This window comes from Xyrauchen texanus, chromosome 29, assembly GCF_025860055.1.
Source record: "Xyrauchen texanus isolate HMW12.3.18 chromosome 29, RBS_HiC_50CHRs, whole genome shotgun sequence".
In the NCBI taxonomy this organism is placed as follows: Eukaryota; Metazoa; Chordata; class Actinopteri; order Cypriniformes; family Catostomidae; genus Xyrauchen; species Xyrauchen texanus.
The window spans coordinates 21,779,914-21,803,965 of record NC_068304.1 but is presented as its reverse complement, the minus strand read 5'-3'; the positions used below and the strand labels follow the sequence as shown (position 1 = coordinate 21,803,965).

At 36.5% G+C, this 24,052-nt stretch overlaps 2 protein-coding genes across 2 annotated transcripts; both read left to right on the top strand.

Moving 5' to 3' along the window:
• Positions 1-563: 563 nt before the first annotated feature.
• Positions 564-8,079, top strand: LOC127623218 (purine nucleoside phosphorylase-like). The gene is made up of 6 exons (XM_052097552.1): positions 564-1,115; positions 3,355-3,524; positions 3,820-3,923; positions 5,983-6,158; positions 6,482-6,672; positions 6,769-8,079. Exons 1-6 carry the CDS (start codon positions 1,093-1,095, stop codon positions 6,963-6,965), a joined length of 861 nt encoding a protein of 286 aa, XP_051953512.1. The 5' UTR covers positions 564-1,092; the 3' UTR covers positions 6,966-8,079.
• Positions 8,080-15,235: 7,156 nt separating this feature from the next.
• On the top strand, positions 15,236-23,676 carry LOC127623185 (calretinin-like). Its single transcript, XM_052097503.1, has 11 exons — positions 15,236-15,415; positions 18,276-18,352; positions 19,212-19,301; positions 19,544-19,624; positions 20,383-20,439; positions 21,077-21,154; positions 21,651-21,706; positions 21,795-21,834; positions 21,956-22,009; positions 22,740-22,811; positions 22,911-23,676. The coding sequence occupies exons 1-11, from the start codon at positions 15,322-15,324 to the stop codon at positions 23,025-23,027; spliced, it is 816 nt and encodes a 271-aa protein (XP_051953463.1). The 5' UTR covers positions 15,236-15,321; the 3' UTR covers positions 23,028-23,676.
• Positions 23,677-24,052: the final 376 nt, after the last annotated feature.

Here is a 24,052-nt window from a genome sequence, read left to right as displayed (position 1 = left end):
GCCAGATGTTCAGTATGTTTGCCTATGATCATAACAACAGATGATTGAACACAGCTGTGAAAGCCTACATCCACTCTCTTGTCATTACATGAATACCTTCAAAGTATTTCTAGCTAGTCAATCCACTGTCATGCCAGTGCATCTTATATCTACTTGAATGGAGAAAGGCCAAAATCTAAAAAATGGTTGATAATGATTACGATCAAAGAACATATTTCAAATTAGTAATGACAACACTGGTAATCATAAATTGCGATTCTTTACCTTATATTACGCTATAAAACTAAATGTTCCCGACTTTTAAAGCTAATGCGCTTGCGCGTTCTATAGTTGATTGACAGGCGATGTCTGTATCTAAAAAGGTGATTGGGTCTTTTAACTGTAAGGCGGGACTTCCTTTTTCATCCGTTGACCGTTGGGCGCTCAGAGCTCATTGGTTGAACGTTCCAAGATCCTCTCATTCATTTAAAAGGAAGTGGCCCGTCTCTGCTAAATCTACTCTGGTACCTTCCAAGCGCTGCATAATAATAGTATTATTATTTTTTTAATCGAGATTATTTTATTAAGACGATCCAATACAAAATATTGTTATGATATTTCAAACGTTTTTATGTTTTTTTTTACATTTATATCTAAATTTTTACTGAATATATGGCATAAAAAGGTGTTAAAAGTAATTTTGCTAATGAACAATACAGAAGAGGCTTTATATCACAATAACGTTAACTTAAGGCTTTTCCTCTTGTAGGCCTACCTAATTTAAAAAAAGAAACATCCATAATTACAATCCCCGCGTGTGACAAGTGAGACTGCCAGGACAATTTAGTCAAACTAAAGGGAAACATGTTCTTTTCCCTGCTGTGTTGGTCCTGGCAGGATGACAGTTCTCAAGGCTCTTTTGAGTGCGGGTCAGTGAGCGGCCCACTCTGACAGAAAATTGGATTAGAACAACGAGCGCTTTTTAAAAAACGAGTTTACGAACGACTCCTCCTCCGTCACGCCACCCTTCCCACAAGACCGTCGAGTATTTGACCTCTTGCTCAGGTTTCTGTGTACTGTCTCTCGTGCCAACGATCACCAGCCACTGCGGAAATGTCAACATTCGACAAATGCAGGTAAGGTAGGCCCTATGCCAGATTCGCTCTCTTACAACGGACCTGCCAAATCAGTCTCCTACACTCACAGTATAATCAACATTTATAGAAAAACAAACCAAAATTTAATTTTATTGCAAAATAATATATGTGATATAGCGATATCTCGCCATGACAACGGTCGCTTATCCCAAGTCTCTATTTCATATGCAAATCTAAAGTCTTATCTGAGCAGGTTCATTTGAAATAAACCTGTGATTTACATGCAGCCTCTATCCTCAAGAGGATTTTCAGTTCCGTCATCACTCTGTCTGTAATGTAGGCTATTACCACTATGCTCCTTCCACTTCCACTGTAAACATGAGGAAATCATTTCGAATGGGTTTATTTGCTGTTGATCAGACGCTCGAAACAAATTCAGCATTTCTAGCTACTACATATGTCATGTATATCATTCGTATTCATGGTTACGTAACAGAATCCTCCAGTTCAAGATTTATTTGCAGCTCTTAAAGAGACAGGCTTTTGATTAAACCTGTGTTAAAATCAGCAATAACAATTGTGACAACAGAGGACATCGTGGCTGTTGGCAAGCTTTTTGAAGTAAAAAATAAAAGGCAGCGCTGTCATTAGAAAATAGGAGACCTTTTGTACATTCTCATTGAGTGTTTCGCAGTCACGTACTGTTTGAAGCTCAGCCTGGTGGAAGCGCTTTGAATGGAAAGTGCTGACCCTGCAGCACCACGGACAGCGCATGCTTACAGCAGCCATTGAGCTCTTCCTACCCAAAATGTTACTTGTTAGAAAAGCTGCCTTGTCATAAATGTGGGCAGCCCAACTACGTAAGTAGTTCAGTGAGGATGCGCCTCATATTTTCATAAGACTGATAAGACTAGATTTATATGCATCTTATAAAATTACTCATATATATTATAAATAAAGAATTGACAGACACTTTATGAGAGCCAAAGAGCATATTGGGTTGGTGGCAGAATGTTGCCTTTGTCATTCTCATGTTTAGCAACTACAAGCATAAAGTGTACAATTACCATCTTACAGTGAAAACAAATTATGTGTTGGATTTATTAAAAAAAATAAATCACTATTTTTAAGTAAATTCAAGTTATAGTCATTTTATGTCAGCACACCTAGAAAGCCTTTGTTATATATACACAAATGTATCAGTTCATTCAACTTTATTTATGGGTGTAGAACAGGATCCAATTTGACCACTAATGGAACACTGATCACCCTAATGGTGACTACACAAATATTTATAATTAAACAACATCAATGATACTAAAAATAGCTAAAACTATTTATGAATTCTTAATAACAACTAATGAAATGGCCACATAAGTACATTTTAGCCAAACAAACATGCTTAAAATATTTCAGCACAAAGGCTTATGGGTATTCCCCACAACCTCAGTTTGGTACTTGATTGTTTGAATTAGTAATAGGCTACTTAAATTTCAAGGAACTCACAATTATTCATTTACATTATGTACTGTAACTGTCTAAGTTCACTGTATATTTTGTATTGTACATATTAATGAAAATTATGTATTTATATACATTGTTCAAGATAACTAATGCATTTACTAATGCTAACCAATATAACATTTTTGTAAAATGTTACCAATTGATTTAACTAATATCCATTAGCCTTGTATGGTAACACAACCAGAGTTATATAGTAGCAGCTTGCACACATAGACAGTTACTGGAAATCATTTACTACAGTGATGTTTGCAGACCATCTAAATGTGACAGTATAGACAGTAAAAGGGGTAATTCAGCATACTGCAGTACATTATCAGGGCTAATAACAACCATAACTAAGGACAGTAGAACACAATAGAATGAGGTATACAATAATTAAATGTATTTGTCTAATAAAAGCTTCTGCCACTTTAAACCGAGTGTGTTTATTTTTTGTTAGTTTTTTTGGTCTGTTCTATAAATCCTGTTGTTAGCTCACTAGCATCTCATCTGTGTCCTCATTCTCAAAGCAACTTGATGGGGTAACTGTGCTTGGCAGTTCATTGGTGTTAGCATGTGTGTGTATCCAACACAGATCATTCTAACAGCTACTTATTTCACAACCATCTGTCACTTAAGTATGAATTTACTACTAGTCAAATCCAACAGTGTGACAGTTTAATTATGCCACTGCTTGAGTTTATTCTAATAACTAATGATGAGCCTGCCCCTCAAAAACATTATAAACAGAAAAATTGTTTTTGTTTTTGTCTAGCTACAGCTATGAAGAGTACAAAGAAACAGCAGACTGGTTGCTTGCTCATACAACTGTTAGGCCCAAAGTGGCAATTATCTGTGGCTCAGGGCTCGGTGGTTTGGCTGACCTGCTAAACAACAAGACTGTGTTTCCTTATGAGAAAATCCCTCGATTCCCCCACAGTACAGGTACAGTTGGAGAATGATTTTTCACTCTCCAACTCTCTTTTCATAAGAGTTGTGAAATTAACATAAACCCTTGGTGTATTGTGATTATTTTACATTTGTCTCATAAACTACTCATTAAATACACACAAATAGAAAGGTAAAACAAAAAAGATGGTAATATTTATCCACATTGTAATATCGAAAAATCTACCAGATCACTTCCTGTAAAATTGCAAATATTGCCATAATCTGATTATTGTTTGCATTGACAAAAATGTAAATATACAACCCACTGACTTTCCTCATGTCTCTTCAGTGCAAGGACATAAAGGCCAGCTGGTGTTTGGAGAGCTAAATGGGAAGCAGTGTGTTTGCATGCAAGGCCGTTTTCATTTCTATGAGGGCTATAACATAGCTACGGTAAGTACCAAAAAAACAAATCTCTGTCATCAATATCACTCTCTTGGCAAATGCTTATATCCTTTAATTAAAGTTTGGGTATCACTTCTAAAATTCGCCTGCTTAATCTGTGGACTGTGGAAGCACAAAATAGTCAGAATCAGAATGAGCTTTATTGCCAAGTATACTTACACACACAAGGAATTTGTCATGGTAACAGAAGTTTCCAGTGCAAGAGAATGCAAAGTATATACATACAACATATACTGTTAATTTCAGCATACACCCATTAGCCACAAACAGATGGGCTGGTTTGAGTATTTCTGTAACTGCTGATCTCCTGGGATTTTCATGCACAACAGTCTCTAGAATTTACTCAGAGTGGTTCCAAAAACAAAAAACATCCAGTGAGCGGCAGTTCTGCGGACAGAAATGCCTTGTTGATGAGAGAGGTCAACAGAGAATAGCCAGACTGGTTCAAACTGACAAGGTCTACGATAACTCGGATAACCACTCTGTACAATTGTGGTGAGAAGAATAGCATCTCAGAATGTTATTCTATTATATTGTATTGACCAAATGAAAATATTTGGGGGGCAGTTTTAACTGTTAATGAGATGGATGGCCTGAGGGAAAAAACTGTTCCTTTGCCTGGCTGTTCTGGTTCTCAGTGCTCTGTAGCACCAGCCAGAGGACAACAGTTCGAAAAGGAAGTGTGCTGGGTGAATGGAGTCAAGAGTGATTTTACCAGCCATTTTTGTTACTCTGGATGTACGGTTCTAGCAGGGTGGGGTAGGGGAGCTGCAATAATCCTCTCAGCAGTCCGAACTATATTTTGAAGTTTCCTGACTTCAACCAGACAGTTATAGAAGTGCAGAGGACAGACTCAGTGACTGCAGAGTAGAACTGCACCTCTTTTGTGGTCATGCTTTACAACAAACAATCTGTTTGTTATGTTTGCACAGAGGAAGTATGTCTAAAAACAAAACCAGAGCAAAAGATATATAAAAGCATGTCAGTTTTCAAAGATTTTTGGTAAAATCACTTTTGAAAAAGCACATTGTCAGTTGAAAATGAAAGCACTTGCCATTTTTGGATTGAGTTCTCTTCCATTCTGTAATAAACACTGGAAAAAACCTAATATATCAAAGTCAAAGAATGATCTGTTTTATTTTCTTTTAGCAAGAATGGTTATTCTGTATTTAACCATTGACCTCTCAGTGTTACTCAGCACTGCTATCAGTAATTTAAGTGTAACAGAGAGGAGCACAGTTCAAATTTAACAACTTTGTCATCTAGTAACACCTTATTTAAACGTTTACAACACAACTTTCCAACATATGTGTTGCCTGATCAGATGATCAGTGGTTAAACAATGTTCAGAAATGCACAGACACATAATATAGCACTTGTTCTTTGATACAGAAGCCAAGTAAAATATGGGTTTCTTTGAGTTTATATGTAACTGAAATTGCTTTTCACATTCTTGACTGTATTGTAGAAAAGTTGTCATGTGTGTCATTTCTAAATTCAGGGCCAGCGAGGGCAAAAACGATTTCCTAACACGTTTAGTAACTCATATTTTCATAAAAGTGTACTGTGTAATTATTTTAATATTTAAATACTTTCTCCTGTAGTAGTTTAATATTCAGAAACAACAATCAGTAGTATTCATATAGGTTGATTCACCCAAAAAGTGTAAAAACTGAGGCTCTGTGATACTATCAAAACATTGCTCTGTTTGTTTGAGCATTCCAACCAACCAAACACAGCAACAATAGCTAAACAAATGACCTGAGTTTTGGGTGAAACAATCTGTTGACCAATGGCATTGCTGTAAATGTTCAAAGACTTTTAAAATCTACCATGTGAAAACATTTACCTGAAAATACAGTTTAGACAAAGGAAGTTAAAAACTACAGTATAAAGCACCTTTTTGGCTTAGTTGCATATTAAAAACCATGCATTAACATGGTATGTCAGTTCATATTTCAATCTTCAATATATTATTCATAAAGATAATCTAAAAAAAATTTCAAACCAGAAATAAAACTTATTATGTATTCTCCTTCTGTTTTAGGTCACATATCCAGTAAGAGTGTTCTTCCTTCTTGGGATTGAGACTCTGATTGTGACTAATGCTGCTGGGGGACTAAATCCCAAATTCAAAGTGGGTGACATCATGTTGATCAAAGACCATATCAACATGCCAGGCTTTGCAGGTCAAAATCCCCTTTGTGGTCGAAATGAGGACAGGTGAATTACTATTAAGTGTATTAAAAGGTTAAATATATTATTTAAACATGTAATTGTATTGATGCATCATTGTTTGTTGTTGCTACCATTATGTTAATAAAAAAGCATGTCTGAATGGCCTAATGCCAGAATGTGAAGATGTGGGCAGAAAATGGCAGGAAAGGATTACACTTTTATGTAATTCATTTGAAAAATAAATGTATTTTTTACTGGTATAGGGGAAAAGTAGTGGTTCTGCTATCAGCCTTTGAATTTAATCTTAATATCTATTCAAAGATATGTAAATCCAAATCACTGTTCACATTTGTAATATGTTTCTATAGATTTGGAGTGCGCTTTCCCTGCATGTCTGATGCATATGATAGAGACTTGGCGCAACTGGTCAGGAAGATTGCTGATCAACTGGGCTGTGCCTCCTTCCTCCAGGAGGGCGTTTACTGCATGTTGGCTGGACCCTCCTATGAGACGATTGCTGAATGTAGAGTTCTACAGATGCTTGGAGCGGATGCTGTGGGTATGTACTATAAAACACTTTAAAACAACCGAAAAATGATAACTAATTAATTAAAAAATTTGGCTATTTGACGGTTCATTTGTGACTGCACTCTAGGTATGAGCACTGTTCCAGAGGTGGTGGTCGCTCGACACTGTGGATTGCGTGTGTTTGGACTCTCCCTTATTACCAATAAGGTAGTGACTGACTATGACAGCAAGGAGAGGGCTAATCATAAAGAGGTGCTGGAAACCACCCGTATGCAAACAGAAGCCCTGCAAAGTCTTGTCAGCCATTTAGTGACAAACATGTAGTGCAACCATTTACTACATGCAGTAAAACAAAATCTTGAGGCTTTCGCACAATTTTATATTTTGACACAGGCATCTTAACAATGTAAAATGACAATGTAACCTAATCCTCATGTCTCTTATTCAGGGTAAGAGTAACTTTATGGACTTTCCAGTGCCTCAAGACTCTCCAGAGTCTAACTTTAGACTAGGTTCATTTAGTTTACCTCTATCAAGTGCATCCCCTGCTAAAATATCCAGCATTGCTGGTCACCAGCTTAAGTTGTGTTTTGTGTGCTGGTCCCCCAGTATGGCATGCTGGTGACCTTACCAGGCTTTTTAATTAGCTAAACCAGCTTTACCTGAAAGAACATGCTGGTCAAACAACTTCAACAGCTAGGTTTTGCTGGTGAAAAGCATGGCTATGCTGGTCCACCAGCTGGACCCAGACCAAACCACCACTAACCAGCATTAACCAGTTTAGACCAGCATGGTAATTGCATACTGGTTAAGCTGGATTTTTTTGCAGGGTCTGATAATATCCAAAGCACAGCATGTATTGTGGTGCTTACTCGAACATCACTGTGGGACGGAAACTAGTTATTAATCCTAATATATTAATGAAATATAAATGTGCTTTTCTGGTCAACATGTACCTGATGCACTCACAAAGATACTGAAACTAAATGTAAATACAACTGAAATTAAGCAGCATTGTTCAACAGTCAGTTCTTGTGACTGTGTCTAATTTAAAGAGTTGAAGCACAAGTATACAGTATATCAAAAAATATACTGTATACAGATTTTACACTATCAAACAGTAATAGTATCCTCCACTGTTTTAAAGGGAATGTATTATTAACTGATTTTGCATCAAAGACTAAATTAGGTGGACAGTTAAATACAGTACTGGATGTAAGTAAATGTTTTATCTTTTTAGTTCTATCAACACTAATATTTGTCTAAATGTTTCTGAATAAATATACAAAAAAAAAATGTCTGCAATTATAAGTGAAAAGTATCTTTAAAGATAAAGTTTAAAGATACTTTATAGACTTATAATCTTGTCTTTGGAGGCATTTTAGTATTAACATTAATTTGATGCATTTTATTATTAATATTATAGTAAGGCATACAAAACAACAAATAAATTAAATATAAATTATTTGGTTTCTGAATATTTTTAATTTTCTTTACCTTGGCGTTCTCTCCTTTCCTTTTCCCATTTTAAGACCATTTGTTGTTGTTATTTGAGAGCTATGAGAACCAGACAGCATTGAATATAAGATTTGATCTTGTGACTAGAGAGTGCCATTGTGATGATCAATATTAATCGTGGTCAGTGGTCTATGATCAAGTTTCCTGCAATCCATACGCTGTGTGTAGGTCAGTGCATGAAAGAGAGAGAGGTAGAAACAGGCACACACACACACACACACACACACACACACACACACACTAGAATACACATATTCTTGATCACTACATTATTGATATATCTTCATGACCCACCTCTGAAGTAGGGATTAAATGAAATATTTAGCAATATCAAGCTTGCAGCAAATCTCTCACCTAGCAAAAACTTAATGTAAGGGGAAACATGTTTTGCAATCTGCAAAATGTCATACTACATACCCCGCATGCTGTGGCATTTCGCATAGCACTACTAAAGAACAGCAAGCATTTCAAAATGATTTATGATCACTCTATGGCTCAGCCATACAACTATTTGAAAGAGAACATCTGCTTGTTTGTGAAACACACATAAGGTTTGGGAAGAAAAGTTATTTTAGAAAAAGCAAGGCAATCTTCCGTTGCCCAATGATGACAGAACATTTAGATCAATCTGTTATTCAGATAGTATAGCTCAGACTTTCACAACATATTTATGCAAACCCAGCTGTGCCAAGTCTGCCCAGAGTAGCAGTTTTCATCACAGTCCCTGTGTGCCATTAGTGAGTGGGTTACTGTTATGTAATTAGTGACGGCCATTCCATAAAATATTCAAGGGTTTGTGCACAAAGTGTCTGCAGCAGTGACTACTTCCACGTGATGGTTTCAAGAGGAACAGTTTTTCATGTCAGGAAATATAATGATCTGAAGATTGTGTTCTGCACTCTCCAACATTTTATTTCATTTGTAATTCCTCTGTTTTCTTCTTTAGCTGTTTTCCTCTGAACATTGTGCTCAGTGTTCTCCATTTTGGTCTCTTCTTGAGATCCAGATTGTGCTAGCAAAGACTCTATAAACCTGCGATATTAAAGTCAGTCATGAGGAAAACAATCATTGCTATGATGGTTGGGTGGTGGTCAGCAAAAAAATTACAATTTTGTCATAATGTACTCACCATCGTGCTGTTCCGACCTCATATTTTTTTCTTTCTACCATGAAAAACAAAAAGTTCAGTGATTACATTTTGGTTTGTTTCTCATATAAAGCAATCATATGACTTCAGAAAACCTGGAATATATTGCTTAAGTCTATTGAATATATTACACATGGACTGCTTTTATGATTTTACTTTTAGGAGCTTGTCAGTTTAAATCACCATCCACTTTCCTTGAATTGAAAGAGAGAAAGAAAAAGAAAGTTGGAACAACATGACAACATTTGCAGTTTGGGTAAACTGCCTTTAAATCAGAAGCTTGATATTTCAAACTGCCCTCCTAGTGCATACCATTATTCACTCTGATGATTTCTCTTTTTCATTTCACTTTAATCAACCCACTGCAATTCTGTGCTGGTGGAGAGCTACTCTTTATTTCTCTCACCATCTCTCTCAAATCATGTTTGTTGCAAGGAAGACAGAAAGAGTGAGAGAACACCCAAGGGACACATCGACAGTAACCATTTATACACATTCTTGGAAAACAGGAATCCACTGAGGCACAGGGTACATATTAGAAATAGATTTCTCATTTATCCATGTACAGGCCACAGTTGAGAGAGAGAAAGAGGGAGAGAGAGAGTAGGGAGGTAACACAGAACACTGTTTAAAAGTCAATGCCTTTATCATATCTGCATTTGTGACATCTCTCTCCTAAAGTTATAATCTCTTGTCTCACATATATATACATATATGAAGGAAGTTGATCAATGAAAAAGTGAAGGTGCAGCTGAGGATATAGAGAGAATAGACTGAGACATCTCTGCTGAATAAAGACTTTCCACACTCTTAAACTCACCCGTCAGCAGCAAACTCACTGGAGTACAGCCAGGCAGATAGTATCGACTATTTCTCAATGATCATATTAGTTCACTGGCACTTTCAGAACATATTGATTGACGTTTTTGCCCTGTTGATCATATTAGATACCCAGTCCTTCCATAACCTCTATGAAAGCTTGTCTGCTTAGGACAACAGCATCTGACAATGAGGGATTATGTCAAAGAATCTCTTGTGTACACAAATAGTGTGTTACAATAGGTTTATTGTTCACAATTTCCAAACTGCATTTTTGTGTACCTTGAAGGGCACTGTGGGAAGGGGACATCACTCAAATGGTCATTCCAAAGTAAGGTAAGAAAAAGGGCCCTACCGCAAGACTGTTAGCGAAGGGTACAATCATACAGTATTACAATGCTCCCTTCAGCGTGCCCACATCAAGAGCTCTGTTCTTTGGAGTAAGTAGGGCATAGGGATGATCGCTTTCGATTGGAATTCGCCCAACATGTTTAAATCATTCAAATTTCAGTTTTGTTTAGCTTCTCAGAAGTAGAATAGACTACAGGCACAAAGTATTTAAAATTCAATAAGCATTCAAATAACTTGTTATGTAGTTAGGCCCTTGAGTTTTGCAGACACTAGGAATTGTCTACTGCATGCCACCAGGAGACCATAAAAAAGGCAGCCTGTGAAGAGAGCTGTGTTAAATACATTCAACGGGTGTAGATGCTGCTGGGTCAGGCTTCTTCAAAGGAAGCTGGTGATTTACGTGCTTCCTCCCGCTCATGAGGAACGGAAACTGATTATTACTCAGGATCAGACTGAAACACTCCGCCTCCTGGCAGCACCGTCTAGACGGAGTAAAGGCATGGATTAATAACCTTTCCAATCACTACCAAGCCCCTCAAACTCAGCACCAAGCTATTAAAAGGATGAGATAAGTTTGTAAGTTTGCTTGTATTTCTTAGAAAAATAATGCTGAAAATGGTCAGTCTACTTTTTTGGTTCTCTTACAAGTTTTATTGTGAATTTTTTTTTTGTGTGGTTGTTTAAAGGACTATTCTGGTTTCATTAGAAGCTACGTTTAATCTACAGCATTCTGTTGACTACCACAAAAATTATTTTAAACTTTTCACTCATTTTCTTTAAAAAAAAAAATAATAATACACAATGTGAGTTACAGTAAGGCATAATGGAAGTGAATGGTGTCAATCCGTAAACGTTTAAATATTCAAGTTCAAAAGTATAGTGACAAGACAAACTATATGTGTCTTAACATGATATTAGTGTAATAAAATCACTTACTAACCTTTTGTATGTGAAGTTATTTCCAGTTTTACAACTTTGTTGTCATGCCTTAAACCCTGTAATCCTGGTCAATGACCATTTAAGCAACTTTACAGCTCAAAAAATTCACTTCCATTGTAAGTGTCTCACTGTTACCCAGATTTTTGATGTTTTTAAAGAAGAGATGAGTCAAAATAATTTTAGTGGTAATCAACATTATGCCACAAAAGCTTTTCATTGAGCTTATTTTGTTTTAAACCCAGAATATTCTTTTAAGACTTATAGTATATGACTGATAAAACTGATGAGTTTAATCAAACTATTTTATCTTAACAGTGTTCTATATGTCTCCAAAACATTTGCAAATTCAATGAGCTATAGTTCAAATTCATGTTCCCTTTAACCTAACTGTAGCTACAGCCTGGGGTAAGACATATGAAGTAAGCCAGTACATATTATAAGTCACATTTGGCTTCTCTCAAGTGAACAAAAGGAAATGACAATCCAATGTGTGACACCGCTCTTACTGGAGGTAGTTTCTCATATTTCACTTCACATTAACAACTAAGCATTCACTGGGGATAAAGGTACGTCTAATGCACAGCAACCTTGAAAGCGAGTGGTAAAAGCCTATCCACTCTTAAAAAGGACAGTACTGGCAAGACATTGCAGGGATGAAAATAGTTGCCTGGACTGTTACTCTCTGGAATCACAATGGAATTATTTGGGAATTAATTATTTAAAAAACAAAAATTGTTTGGTGAATAATCCATATGTCATAAATGCCTTATTACACATTAATAGCACATAAAGCGCAATTAAATTTGTTAATTTTGCCATTGATTTGAAAAGAGCTATGTCAATAAATATATGCATGTTAAAAAATGCTTTATGCCTTAAACTTGGCATGCTAGTACTTACAGAATTACATAAGACTTGCAAGTAAGTATAGGCTATACATATCTCCTCCACTCATATTCAGCATGGGGGAGGGGTACGGCTTTGTAATCACTATGCTATAATTGTACTTTTTAAATTAGAGAGCATATTCTATAGCCTCTCAATGCAAGTTGCAAAGAAGCTTTTGCTAAGTCTACTAGTTTTATTGGACAATGTCATTTTGGAAGCTCTCAGAGTCAGACATATCAGTCATCACCTCTGACCTGACTCAACATTGAATTAACTTGAGGGCCTGTTTATAGGCCCACATATAATTGAGATTAGTGTTCGGATGCCTTGATCATGAAGAGGGCCTTCCATATAAGCCACCAGCTCTCTGGGATGTGTGAAATGTGATTAAGTGTATGGCTTTTTAATTAATCTTGCCCTGGTTGAGCCATTTCGGGAAATGTTTGTAATTGGCATGAAAGCTTTTGGGGAGTTGAGCATGGCTGGGCACTTACACATGGCAGTGAGGATGCAGTAATCATTGCTAAACTACCGGGATCCCTGCGGTAAGTCCCGTTCCCTGTTCCTATGATGCAGGCAGCAGTGTGCATGGATGAATGAGGTGGGATAATCAGCCTTTGATGCTGTGGACTCCATGGGGATGGGTCTTTTATCATTCACTGCACTTGCAAGACAACACAAACTGATATTCACAAACACCTTGACACATTTGATCATATAGACATTATTCAGAGTAGCGACATATTGAATTTTGGACTGGAATGATAACGAGGCAACGAGGGATAAAAGTAGCCTACTGTCAGTTCAATGGGTTGTACTCTGGTTTAAATCAGTGTTGATCGTTCAGCTGACAACACATTGAAAAAACATCTTAACAAAAACATTTATTTACAAAAAACTCCAGAAAAAAAATGAATTTGTGAAGTCTATCCCTCACAGCCTTGTTTTCATTCCTGTCTAAAATCAATACCAATAGTCTCAATAAGGTATTTGGGGGGGTAGGGAATTTTTTTTGGAACTTCAAAAGTCTGATCACCATCCACTTGCATTTTAAGGAACTACTGAGCAGAGATATATTTCTATTTTTATTCAAATCTGTTCTGCTGAAGACAGAAAGTCATACACACCTGGGATATCATGAGGGTGGGTGAGTAGATGATGAGATCATTTTCATTTTGTGGTGAACTATCCCTTTAACAACACAAACAAAATTAGCCTACATTAACAGTTCAAATAAACATTTCAACCAAAAATACTTGGAATGTCCACAATAGTTTACTTTGCATGCATTGGATCCAAATAAATACCAAACAAATGCACGCAACATACAAGGCTGTAATGGAATAAAATGCAAAAAATAAGAAAGAGCTATGGAATTTGTATACATTTTTTATTCTTTTTTAAATGTCAATGCCCTGCCTCTCATCATCTTTTTCATCATTCTATAATTTACATAGCTTCCACTAAGGCTGTATATCAGTTTAGCAGAGCAGAGAGTCTAATAGCATGCATAGGAGACTGGGGACGGTTGCAACAGGGGACCGTTTCCTCCAATTAGAAACATGCTAGAGGGATGACATTCATACTGCACATGCTCATTTGGACCCTCCCCCCACCAGAAAGACACATTCAGCATTTATTGAAAAAATGGTTTTGGTGCTATGAAAGTAATTTTTTTCATGAGCTGTATTTTTGTCATACTGTCCTGATATTTTTCATTAATTAATCAAAACTTACTTAGTTTGAATAATTGTTTAGTTGACTTCTAAGTGACATGGTTAGCATGTGTCAGGGTCAGTGTGTCTAGCTAGCACATGATGTTCTGTCATGGCTGATAGGGTTGCCCCCACAATTAGCAGCCATGTCAATACAGACCACACAACAGTATTTTTCATCATAAACAAGTCATTGTGGGGTACATAACAGGATAAGTCACCCAAATAAAAATTAATTGTATCGCTTAAAAAAAAGATTACATTACAATGTATACATTTATTCAAGCACAATGAATTGTGTGGTGTATAAAAGGATAGTTCACCCAAATATATAAAATTGTCAACTGTTGTCTTCTACGGTGATGTATTGATGCCATTACAAAAAATCGAATTACGATTACGTTTACAAGTCAAGTCAAGTTTATTTATACAAGTCATTGTTGAGGTACATAATCAATGGAGTTAATAATGTAATAACTCGATCATTTCATTAATTGTATTAACGTAATCTTATTATTGTAATAATCCATTACCAAATAGTAAGCCATTATTGTTTGTCATACAGTGAATAAATCATCTAAAAGTAGAAATTGTATTCTGTTTGTTTTCAGTAAGAGTGAGGAAGAGGTTTACTAAATGAGGGGTTCTCCTCAATTAACAGTTGCAGTGTTGTACAATAAAAACTAACAGTTTGTTGCACTGCACATTGACTCAAGGTAGGCCTATATTCATAAACAGACAAAACTCAATAACTGCTATTTGATCAATATTACTAAATAATTAATAATTGCAACTGTCCCCAGTGTTTAGGTCAGTTGCGACATTTGACTTCTTCAATTCAAATTAATATTGTGAACAATATGTAATATGTAATAATCTTTAAATGGTATGGGTAAAGCAGACAGATGTAAGTTTAATATAAAACATTCGGTTGGTCTAGTAGGCCTAGTCCAAATAGCCTGAGTAGGCCTACATGAGAGGAATGCAAAAAGTGTTGCATGCATCCGTCAGACTGCCCAACAGGGATTCTGGCCCATCTACATAACTCTGTGAAAGCATTTGTAGAGCTAAGCATCTCGTGGAGAGAGCTGAGATCTCCAGCACGTGCGCGCGCGCTGATGAACCTTGAAGCGACGATACTGGAACTACTGCGCCACCCGCATGACCATCCAAGGATTGCAAGCACTCTGCGAGTTTAAAACCCATTGCAAAGCAGGGGGAGTTCCAGTGCGAATTTGACTCTGACTGAGTAAAAGTTCGCCCCGGGATTTTCTTGTGGACAGTAGGACAGATACACGAAAACATGGCAAACAAAGGACAGCAGCCTCCGTACCTTCACCTGGCAGAGATGACAGCATCGCAGTTCCTGGATATTTGGAAACATTTTGATGCAGACGGTGAGTCCACATGTGCTGATTATTCCAAGGAATACACATTATGACAAAGTACAAATTTAAGTGATATATTTTCAATAAAAATAGCAGCAAAAAAACAAAAAACAAATGTGAAGCTTACAACTAAAACTCAAAAACAAAATAAAGCAAAATAGTTGTTTTACTTTCCATTGTGTCTCACCATGATCCATGTTTGCAATGAATGAGATTTTCACTTGGCACTGTTCTTGTTAAACTTGATAACTTAGGAAATCGTACAAAATCTGCAAAAATGACATTCATGCCATTCAATTATTTATTTGAATTTGATATAAATATAAAGTCCCGTTTCATATCAGAGTTCACACCTTATTATTGTGCATTTGTATTTAATGAACCAAAGGCTGTCACAGATTTTCTTTTCTTTATTTTTTCTTATATTTATTATTTATCGGGGATGGGATGCTGGAGTGTAATCATACACATACAATGTAAAATGCCTCTTTGCACAAATCAGTTCTTCACGATCTCTAAACTCTATCTCTGATGGCAAAGTCAAATGCATCGTCTCACATTTGTCATTGTCTCTAAACGTTTTGAATTTTGATAATTGGCAAAAGCGCGCGCTGTCTGTGGTTTTGAGACAGCCCAAACGTTCACTTTCTCATTTATTGTCTATTCCCAAGTGTTTTTGCGCACCTTGCTCACATCTCTCGCTGCATCGCTCTGCCAGGAAGATGGGCTTGTGTTCATGTGTTCAAGTTCCCCAGACGTCCTCTGAAGATCACTTACAGGAAGCTAGTTGGATAGGAGAGACAGGAGTTTTTCTTGCATCCTGCAAAGCCGAAATATCTTATTCAAACATTGAAGCTATTTAAACTGAAGCGCTTTAATTATGTATGTACAAGCGACATATCCTTATGGTCGCATCACTGAGCAGCTGTAATTTTTGACAGTTCGGTTCGGGTTTCGTTCCTGATGGTTTCCCCCTTCACTTAATGCGCGCTCCTGAAATACAGAATAATAGCAATGCCACTTGAATTAATACGATTTATTGACCTTACTGAAATATCTAATCATAAAATATCTTAAAGACAAAAGTGAGAAATTAATTGATTTTAGGATCTCTTTCAGGTCACAGAAAATTGAAACACTTAAAACCCTTTGTTTGCACTAAACACATTCGCAAACCTGATTTAAAGCTGTTTTTGAAGTAGCCTACACTTAGTGGGCTGACGTTGCATAATTCACAAATAGGTTATGTTTATCAAAATCGCAGGATAAAATAATATGACTAATATTTGAAGCTGAGAAGGTTGCACAGGCTGTCCAGTCTGTGAGGCATGAAATATGAGCTATATGGTTAAAATGCAATCAATAATTAATCTAATTGCTTCAAAGCTGGGTTAGATAGAGAATGCTATTAAGTTAACTTGTCAAATTAATTATGTCAATGAAGATTCTCAGTTACTCTATAGTTGTTTTCCAGTTAAAATGGTTTGCCACTCATCCAAGTATAGCATGCTGTTCCATTTCATTATCAGTAAAGGGCATAGCTATTGCAACAATGGAACGTAAAGTTCAATGTGTGACACATTTTGATGTGTTGTGGTCCAAAATGGCTACAATACATCAACTCTAGTTCCAAGATGGCATGTGCAAAAAGCATGCAGATGTGCCAGAACTGAGATGATAATAGCATATAGGAAAGCAGAGCCAATGGGCATAGAGCTCAAATATAACATTAAATGTTCAGTATGTAATTAATTCTTGGGTCAAATGCATATTAAAGCATAATACAGTGAGTTCGATATGTATGGAAAAATTGTATTCAATGTAAAGAGAATGAATAGTCATATTATTTATTCAAATATCAGAGGTATCGTATTTTGACAAAAGATAGCAACATAGTAAATATTTTACTCCATTACTCAGCAGGATCAATGCATGTGCAAACTGTAATGAGCATGTATTGTACAAAGCAAATTAGTAGATTAATTATTCTGCATAGATCCTTGGCTATAATCGATGTATGTTCAGGGTTCTGACTTTCAATGAGATGGCCAAATAAATTGTATATACACAGCATGTCTTATACAACTCATTGTTTTTCCTCTGTAGCCATGCTAAGAAGTGATGGAAATTCAAATGAATTATAAACAACCAAAATATAGATTTCCCATGAGTCCTGTGTCCAGCTGTCTACAAATACCAATATTATCCACAGGCAAATTAATAACCAATAATAGTAGTTAACAATAAGACAGTTCAAACCCAATGCCATTGGGAGAAGCACAAATAATAATATATTTATGGATCCACTACCCCCACTATAGTCCTCACTTCACATAAGTTAAAATCACTTTATGTTCTGATGTATTAGGCCATCTACACATACCCTCGATTCAAATGTGTACGTGCACACACACATTTGTATGAAGGCCAGTTTCCTGGCATGGGAAATTACCCCAGATGGTAATATTACATTTATTTGTGGAGGCAATTTAAAATTTCAGCAGTATACTCAGAAGCATCAAGAAGACTCTGCATTTCATCTTTTCAAATAAATGGCCTTAATAGGCTCATACTGTAAAGGCCCCCAATTAGAGGAAAAATGAAAAAGAGAGAGTCTTCAAAGTTTAGCTGGGAGACTTGCCATCAAAAGTTTTTAATTAAGATCTGTGTTACTTGGATTTGGGTGCCAGCCAACAAACCAATCTAGAGTTAACCAGCTTCAAAGCAGCCATCCAGCCAAACTCATTACTTAGCATTTCAATAAAAAGATATCAAGATAGTATTTATCAAGTCATATAATGAGAAATATTATAATGGACAATGCCAATGGACAATGCCAAGTACTCAACCCTACGTCCTTATATTTCAGGAAATGGCTACATTGAGGGAAAGGAGCTTGAGAACTTCTTTAGTCAGCTGGAGATTGCACGGAGAGGGGCGGGTGTGGTAAGTATGCAGACAAGAGAGGAATCATTTTAAGAAGTACATTTTATGCACAATATCATCATTATAATCCAAAAGTCATGAGTAAACCTGTTAAATACAAACCAGCAATGACGTACTCATTGTGATCACATTAAAACAATGAGATCAACTCAAGATTAAAAATATATAATTTGCAAATCTTTCAGATGTTATAGTAACCCAAATGCTGAACTACGTATAAAATCAAACAATATTAAAATATTGATAGAAACAGTGTTATTTTTGTGTTGCACCAAACGGAACTGCAATCTGTTTGTTCAAGTGGCCCAAAATAACAAAAATGGCTCAACCAATGGCATGTGTTTGCGGCAAGACTGCCTGTTTGGGTGAAAAATGGAAAACGGGAAGCATTTGAAACTTGTTTAAAACAGTCATTTTTATGTTTTGTGCCCCTAGTGGCACAGAAATCACATACTACTTGCATATTTACATATTGCTTTAGAATGGTATTCGTTTTTGTAACCACATCCAAATGAAATGACCGATGACCAGGCAGATGGCAGGAAAGTAAGCAATGGAGATTTTATCTTTATGTCTATTTTATTGTTATGTACACTCAACAATAAAATGGGAGAACCCCGGAAATCACTTAAAATCTGTTTGCACTGTAGTCTCATAAAGTAAGAAATACCATATACTTTACAAATGGCAGTGCATATGACTCTGCTATCTATGCATAACACTCTGTATTGCACAGCACAATGTAAACAACTTCTATGGTGATAGCTATTTCCTAACATGAGAGGCTAAATTGGAAAAAACTTTTCCAATAACTCATGAATTAGAAATAGATTTATCTTGTTGTGCGTTCATAATGCAGGACCCCTCAAATGCAGCCTTTAAAGAGAAGATGACAGAGTTCATGCAGAAATTCGACCAGAACAAAGACGGGCGAATTGAGATGTCAGAAGTAAGGGAACACATCACCTAACACATCACCAAAACTCTGCTGTTCAATACTTAGTCTCTGAGAGAGTGCATGCCATAATGCTCTATATTTGCTTTCTGAGACGAGGGCAACTCTAATGCCACTTATAGCTTTAATAAACATGCAACTTATTGACCTAGCTGCCTAAAAAGTCCCAGGTTTCAATTACTTTTGTTCCCTGGTTCTATGGGTGTCTAATCCACTCATCTTTACTTTTTTATCAGTTGGCACAGATCTTGCCCACAGAAGAGAACTTCCTCCTCTGCTTCAGACAGTTTGTGGGAACCAGCACTGAATTCATGGCAGTAAGTGTTACATTTCAGGTGCATGGTCTATTATGTATATATAACTTGGTGTAAAAAAAAAAAAGAGCATGTACGTATACACACATAGTAACAGCTTACATTTTGGGCACCATACAAATATCTTGTCTACCCCATTTCTCATTATATAATATGTGTAACACAAACAACATTTCAGAGAGTTTGATCATCAGCTATAACTGAAGGAAATTGACTGCCTTAATGGTGCATATGTTAAGTTGAAGAGAGAGTATAACTAAGGGAAATGAGTGCTTTTTAATCATCCAGTGTGGTAGGCAAGTATTTAAATGGATAGAATGAGTAAGCACAAACACTATTTTCAGAGTAATATATTATAGATGTGCTGCTGTAATTCTCTGTAGACCTGTAGAGGGAGGCATCTATCTTTGATAAGAACCCTTGATGGAAACAAGGACAGCTGTAAGATTAAAACATGCATTAAATGGCATTTCTTGCTCCTTGTTCTTAGAATGCACAGCAGCTTCGAACTGGAAATACAAAGGGTATAATTAAAAAGTCAGTGTAATTCATGTAATAACTTGACCATTTTTTGCTCCCACTCTATACACGTTAACATCTCATATTATATATGAATTTTATGAGTAGGGAGAGAAATAGAGGGAAAAGGAGAGAGAAAGAATTTGCATGTATATCTTCAATGCAGTTTGACTTGTAAAATATACTGCATGTAGTAAAGACTAATGCATACAATATCTTTATATGTTCGTTTGAATCTGTAGGCCTGGCGGAAGTATGATACAGACCGCAGTGGCTTCATTGAGGCTAATGAACTAAAGGTAAGATTTCTATTATTTTTCCCACTGGGGACTTCAAAGTAATCCTAAAGAATGCCTCCAAAGCCACTAATGTGATTAGTCCTCTTAGTGGCTCTACTTTCCAAATCGAATATATCAGAATACTGAATACAGAATGCTGCCAATGAGGCAGATGGAAACTATGCAAATCTCCTTGCATTGGGTGCCTGCCTTCCGAGGAGAGTATACAAATCATTACATTTGTAAAGAAAGCAAATAAAGCACTAATCACTGAGGAGGCTATGACCTCAAGTAAAGTAAAAGTTATTGCGACTAACAGAAAATCAGGCAAAAATGCTTAGAACAGGGTTTCCCAACCAAGGTTTAATCACCATTTACTTTCACAGCATGGAAAAAAGATGCAATGAAAGTGAATGGTGACTAAGGCTGTCACAATTCAAATTGTATTTTTGGGTGAACAATTCCTTTAAAATTGCATGGGGTACTTCAAGTATATTAAGTAAGTCAATGTGCTTGAGCTGAAAAAAGGTTAAAACTCTGGCTTAAACCAATAAGCTACATTAGCTTTTTACAAACACACTTATGTCATCTCTAAATCACTTATTGAAATGTATGTAAATGAAGTCTTCAGATGCTTTGACTTTATTCTCTCAAACAGGGCTTTCTCTCTGACCTGCTGAAAAAGGCAAACAGACACTATGATGACCCGAAATTGATGGAATACACACAAACAATAGTAAGTAGTAAGTCAAAGCGGTGAGCAATAGTCATTTTCTTACCTCCTCCTTACTCAGCAAAAAAACATTTACCCAATTACAACAAATTAAAAGTTTTAGATAACACAGATTAGCACAAATATAAAACTTTAAAATCTGGTATTTTACTTTGAGATCCTTGAGCTGTTTGCCACCATGCTGGTGACTGCAGCTTGGTTGAATGAGCTGTGCATGCACTGACCCACGGGTTGTGTCTGTACTCAAGCTGTGCTGACATATGCCTGCTCCTTAAGGCCAGAGACTCAAACTTGATTTTTACCAAGCCAAGCCAGCTGGATAATTGGGATCTTAGCTGTCCTCTATCAATTGTGAAGAACAATATAATATATTCTGTGCTGAAATTGGAACATTTTGAATTCATAAAGAAATTTGCTGCAGGTTTTGTATGTGTGGTTTGTTATAATTGTTGTTAAAAGTTTAATCTAAGCCATCTGCTCCCTCTCAATCCCTTTTTAGCTCAAGATGTTTGATCTGAATGGTGATGGGAAGCTGGGTCTGTCAGAAATGGCAAGGTGGGAAATGTTTTGGGAAAGTTTGTCCACAAAGATATTGGACTATTTAGATAAATCCAACCAATAATTTTTTTCTGTTTATTTTAAGACTTCTGCCTGTTCAGGAAAATTTCTTGTTGAAGTTTCAGGTGGGATAACATATATTTTTACATGAATAAAAATGCATTTACGCTGTTTTTAGGCCTCACAAGATTTCTGAGGTCAAATAATATTTGGTACAGAATTTTTTTTTGTTGTTGTTTTCAACAGGGTGTCAGGTTGACTGCAGACCAATTCAACGCCATCTTTACATACTATGACAAGGTAGTTTATAATCCAGTGGTAATATAGAGTGAATAGGCTTAGGGCTTCAGGATATTATACAGATTTGTATGGAACGCTTTAATGTTGCTGTGATTTTACCTGCCTTGCCTTCTAAATGCAAAACAGTGTCCTCGTTGTGCAGGCAAATGGCAGTGGCACCTGCATGTGTTTTTTCTGCCCACCTCTTCCAGCTTAGTGGTATCATCATTTGTTTAGCACTGCTTTTATGAGGAACCCGATTTAAAATGCAAAACTGAAGGCATATTTACAACACTTTAACTGCCAACCACCAGTAATTACAGAATCCCAAATTAAAATTGGTGCAAGAAAAAACTGGCTAGTGTACAACCACAACTTTGTTTTATGTTTGCAAAGCTGTTATCATCTTCCTCCAGCTAACTTACACAGACATGCCTTGTAACTTTTAGTGTAGCAAAATAATTTAACCCTTAGCTTATATAAAATTAAATAAACATGGGAATGTAATATATATATATATATTTTTTTTTTGGCCCAACTGAAACTGAAAGGTGACTGAGGCTTACTTAACATCTCAATGTGTGTTACACAGAGGAAACAAAGTCACACAAGTTAGGAACAACTTGAGGGAAATAACTTTATGATACAGTGAACACATATGTAAGAATTCTAAGCTTCGTGCTCTGACTTTGCAAAAAGTTTTATATATTGTATCAAACAGAATTTAACAGGTTTATTTCCTGCTCTTAAGGATGGGAACGGCTATATTGATGAGCAAGAGCTGGATGCTCTCCTAAAAGACCTCTATGAGAAGAACAATAAGGTGAGATTAGAGAGCTCAGAATAATTCTATCACTTCACAATGACAGATAACGGAGGCAATCCCATGTGACTGTTGCGCTGTGATTATGTGTAACCTCAGGAGGTGGACTCTAAGAGCCTGACTGGTTATAAGCAAAGCATCATGGCACTGTCAGATGGGGGAAAACTGTACCGCACAGAGCTGGAGATTGTTCTTTGTCGGGAGCCAATGCTGTGAATCAAGGCTTCCTGACCTTCATCTCAGCTCTGTTCCAGCTGCCTGACTACTGTTACTGTGTGCATGTGCCAGGCACCACCCTCCCCCTCCCGTCTTCCTCTCTATATGACTTCTGAATGAGTGTGCACAGAAAAAGCACAAAATCTCTCCTCTCCCTTCCTTTTCCTTCACACAACCTGATCGCCACTGCTTTCCTTTGCCTACAAACTAACCCAGCTACTATGGTGCCCTCTGCTAAATTTTTAAACTATATATTTAAAGAAGACTCCTATTGAAAGAGCAGCAGACAAATGGTATAATGTACAATAAGGGGTGTGATATATTTATTTGGAGGTCTTGGCTTCCACTTCTTCTTCTAGCTTTCTTCCCATCTGTTTCCTCTACAGTTTGTTTTTGTCTTCATTTATCATTTAATTCCTGCCCAATTATGTTTGGGTTTGTGGTGCGTTTTTGGCTGATACTGTTAAGGATGTAACGGAGAGCATAAATAAAGGTTATGTGATAAGATATAAGTTTCATTTTTCAGATATTTTGTCCATTGTAGAGGAAAAACTATTAAAAGTATACATATTTGTATTTGCTAATCCAAATGCTGAAATCTCATTCTACGGAACAGAACTACGTTCACACTTTCTGTGTATTGAGAATAATACTCTCAGTCAGATGTAACTTCGCTGTGACTTGCTGAAATGAGACATCACGTCTGGGTAAAAAAAAAAAATTGTTTCGTCCAGATCCATTTAAAACACACTAAATAATTAATCAGTCAGAATTTCCTCTTACATAGCAGAGTTTGTAGAAATTCCAATTCATTAAACATTAGATGATGAATAATTAATCCAAATGCAGTCTTGGTTTTATAAAAGGGGATTCTCTTTACATAGGCAAGTAAAAAAAACTTTGTTTGCATTGACTGATCGTGTTGCCCTAATGTACACTGATACACCATTACATTCACATTTTACATACACACACATACACACACACACACACACACACACACACACACACACACACACACACAC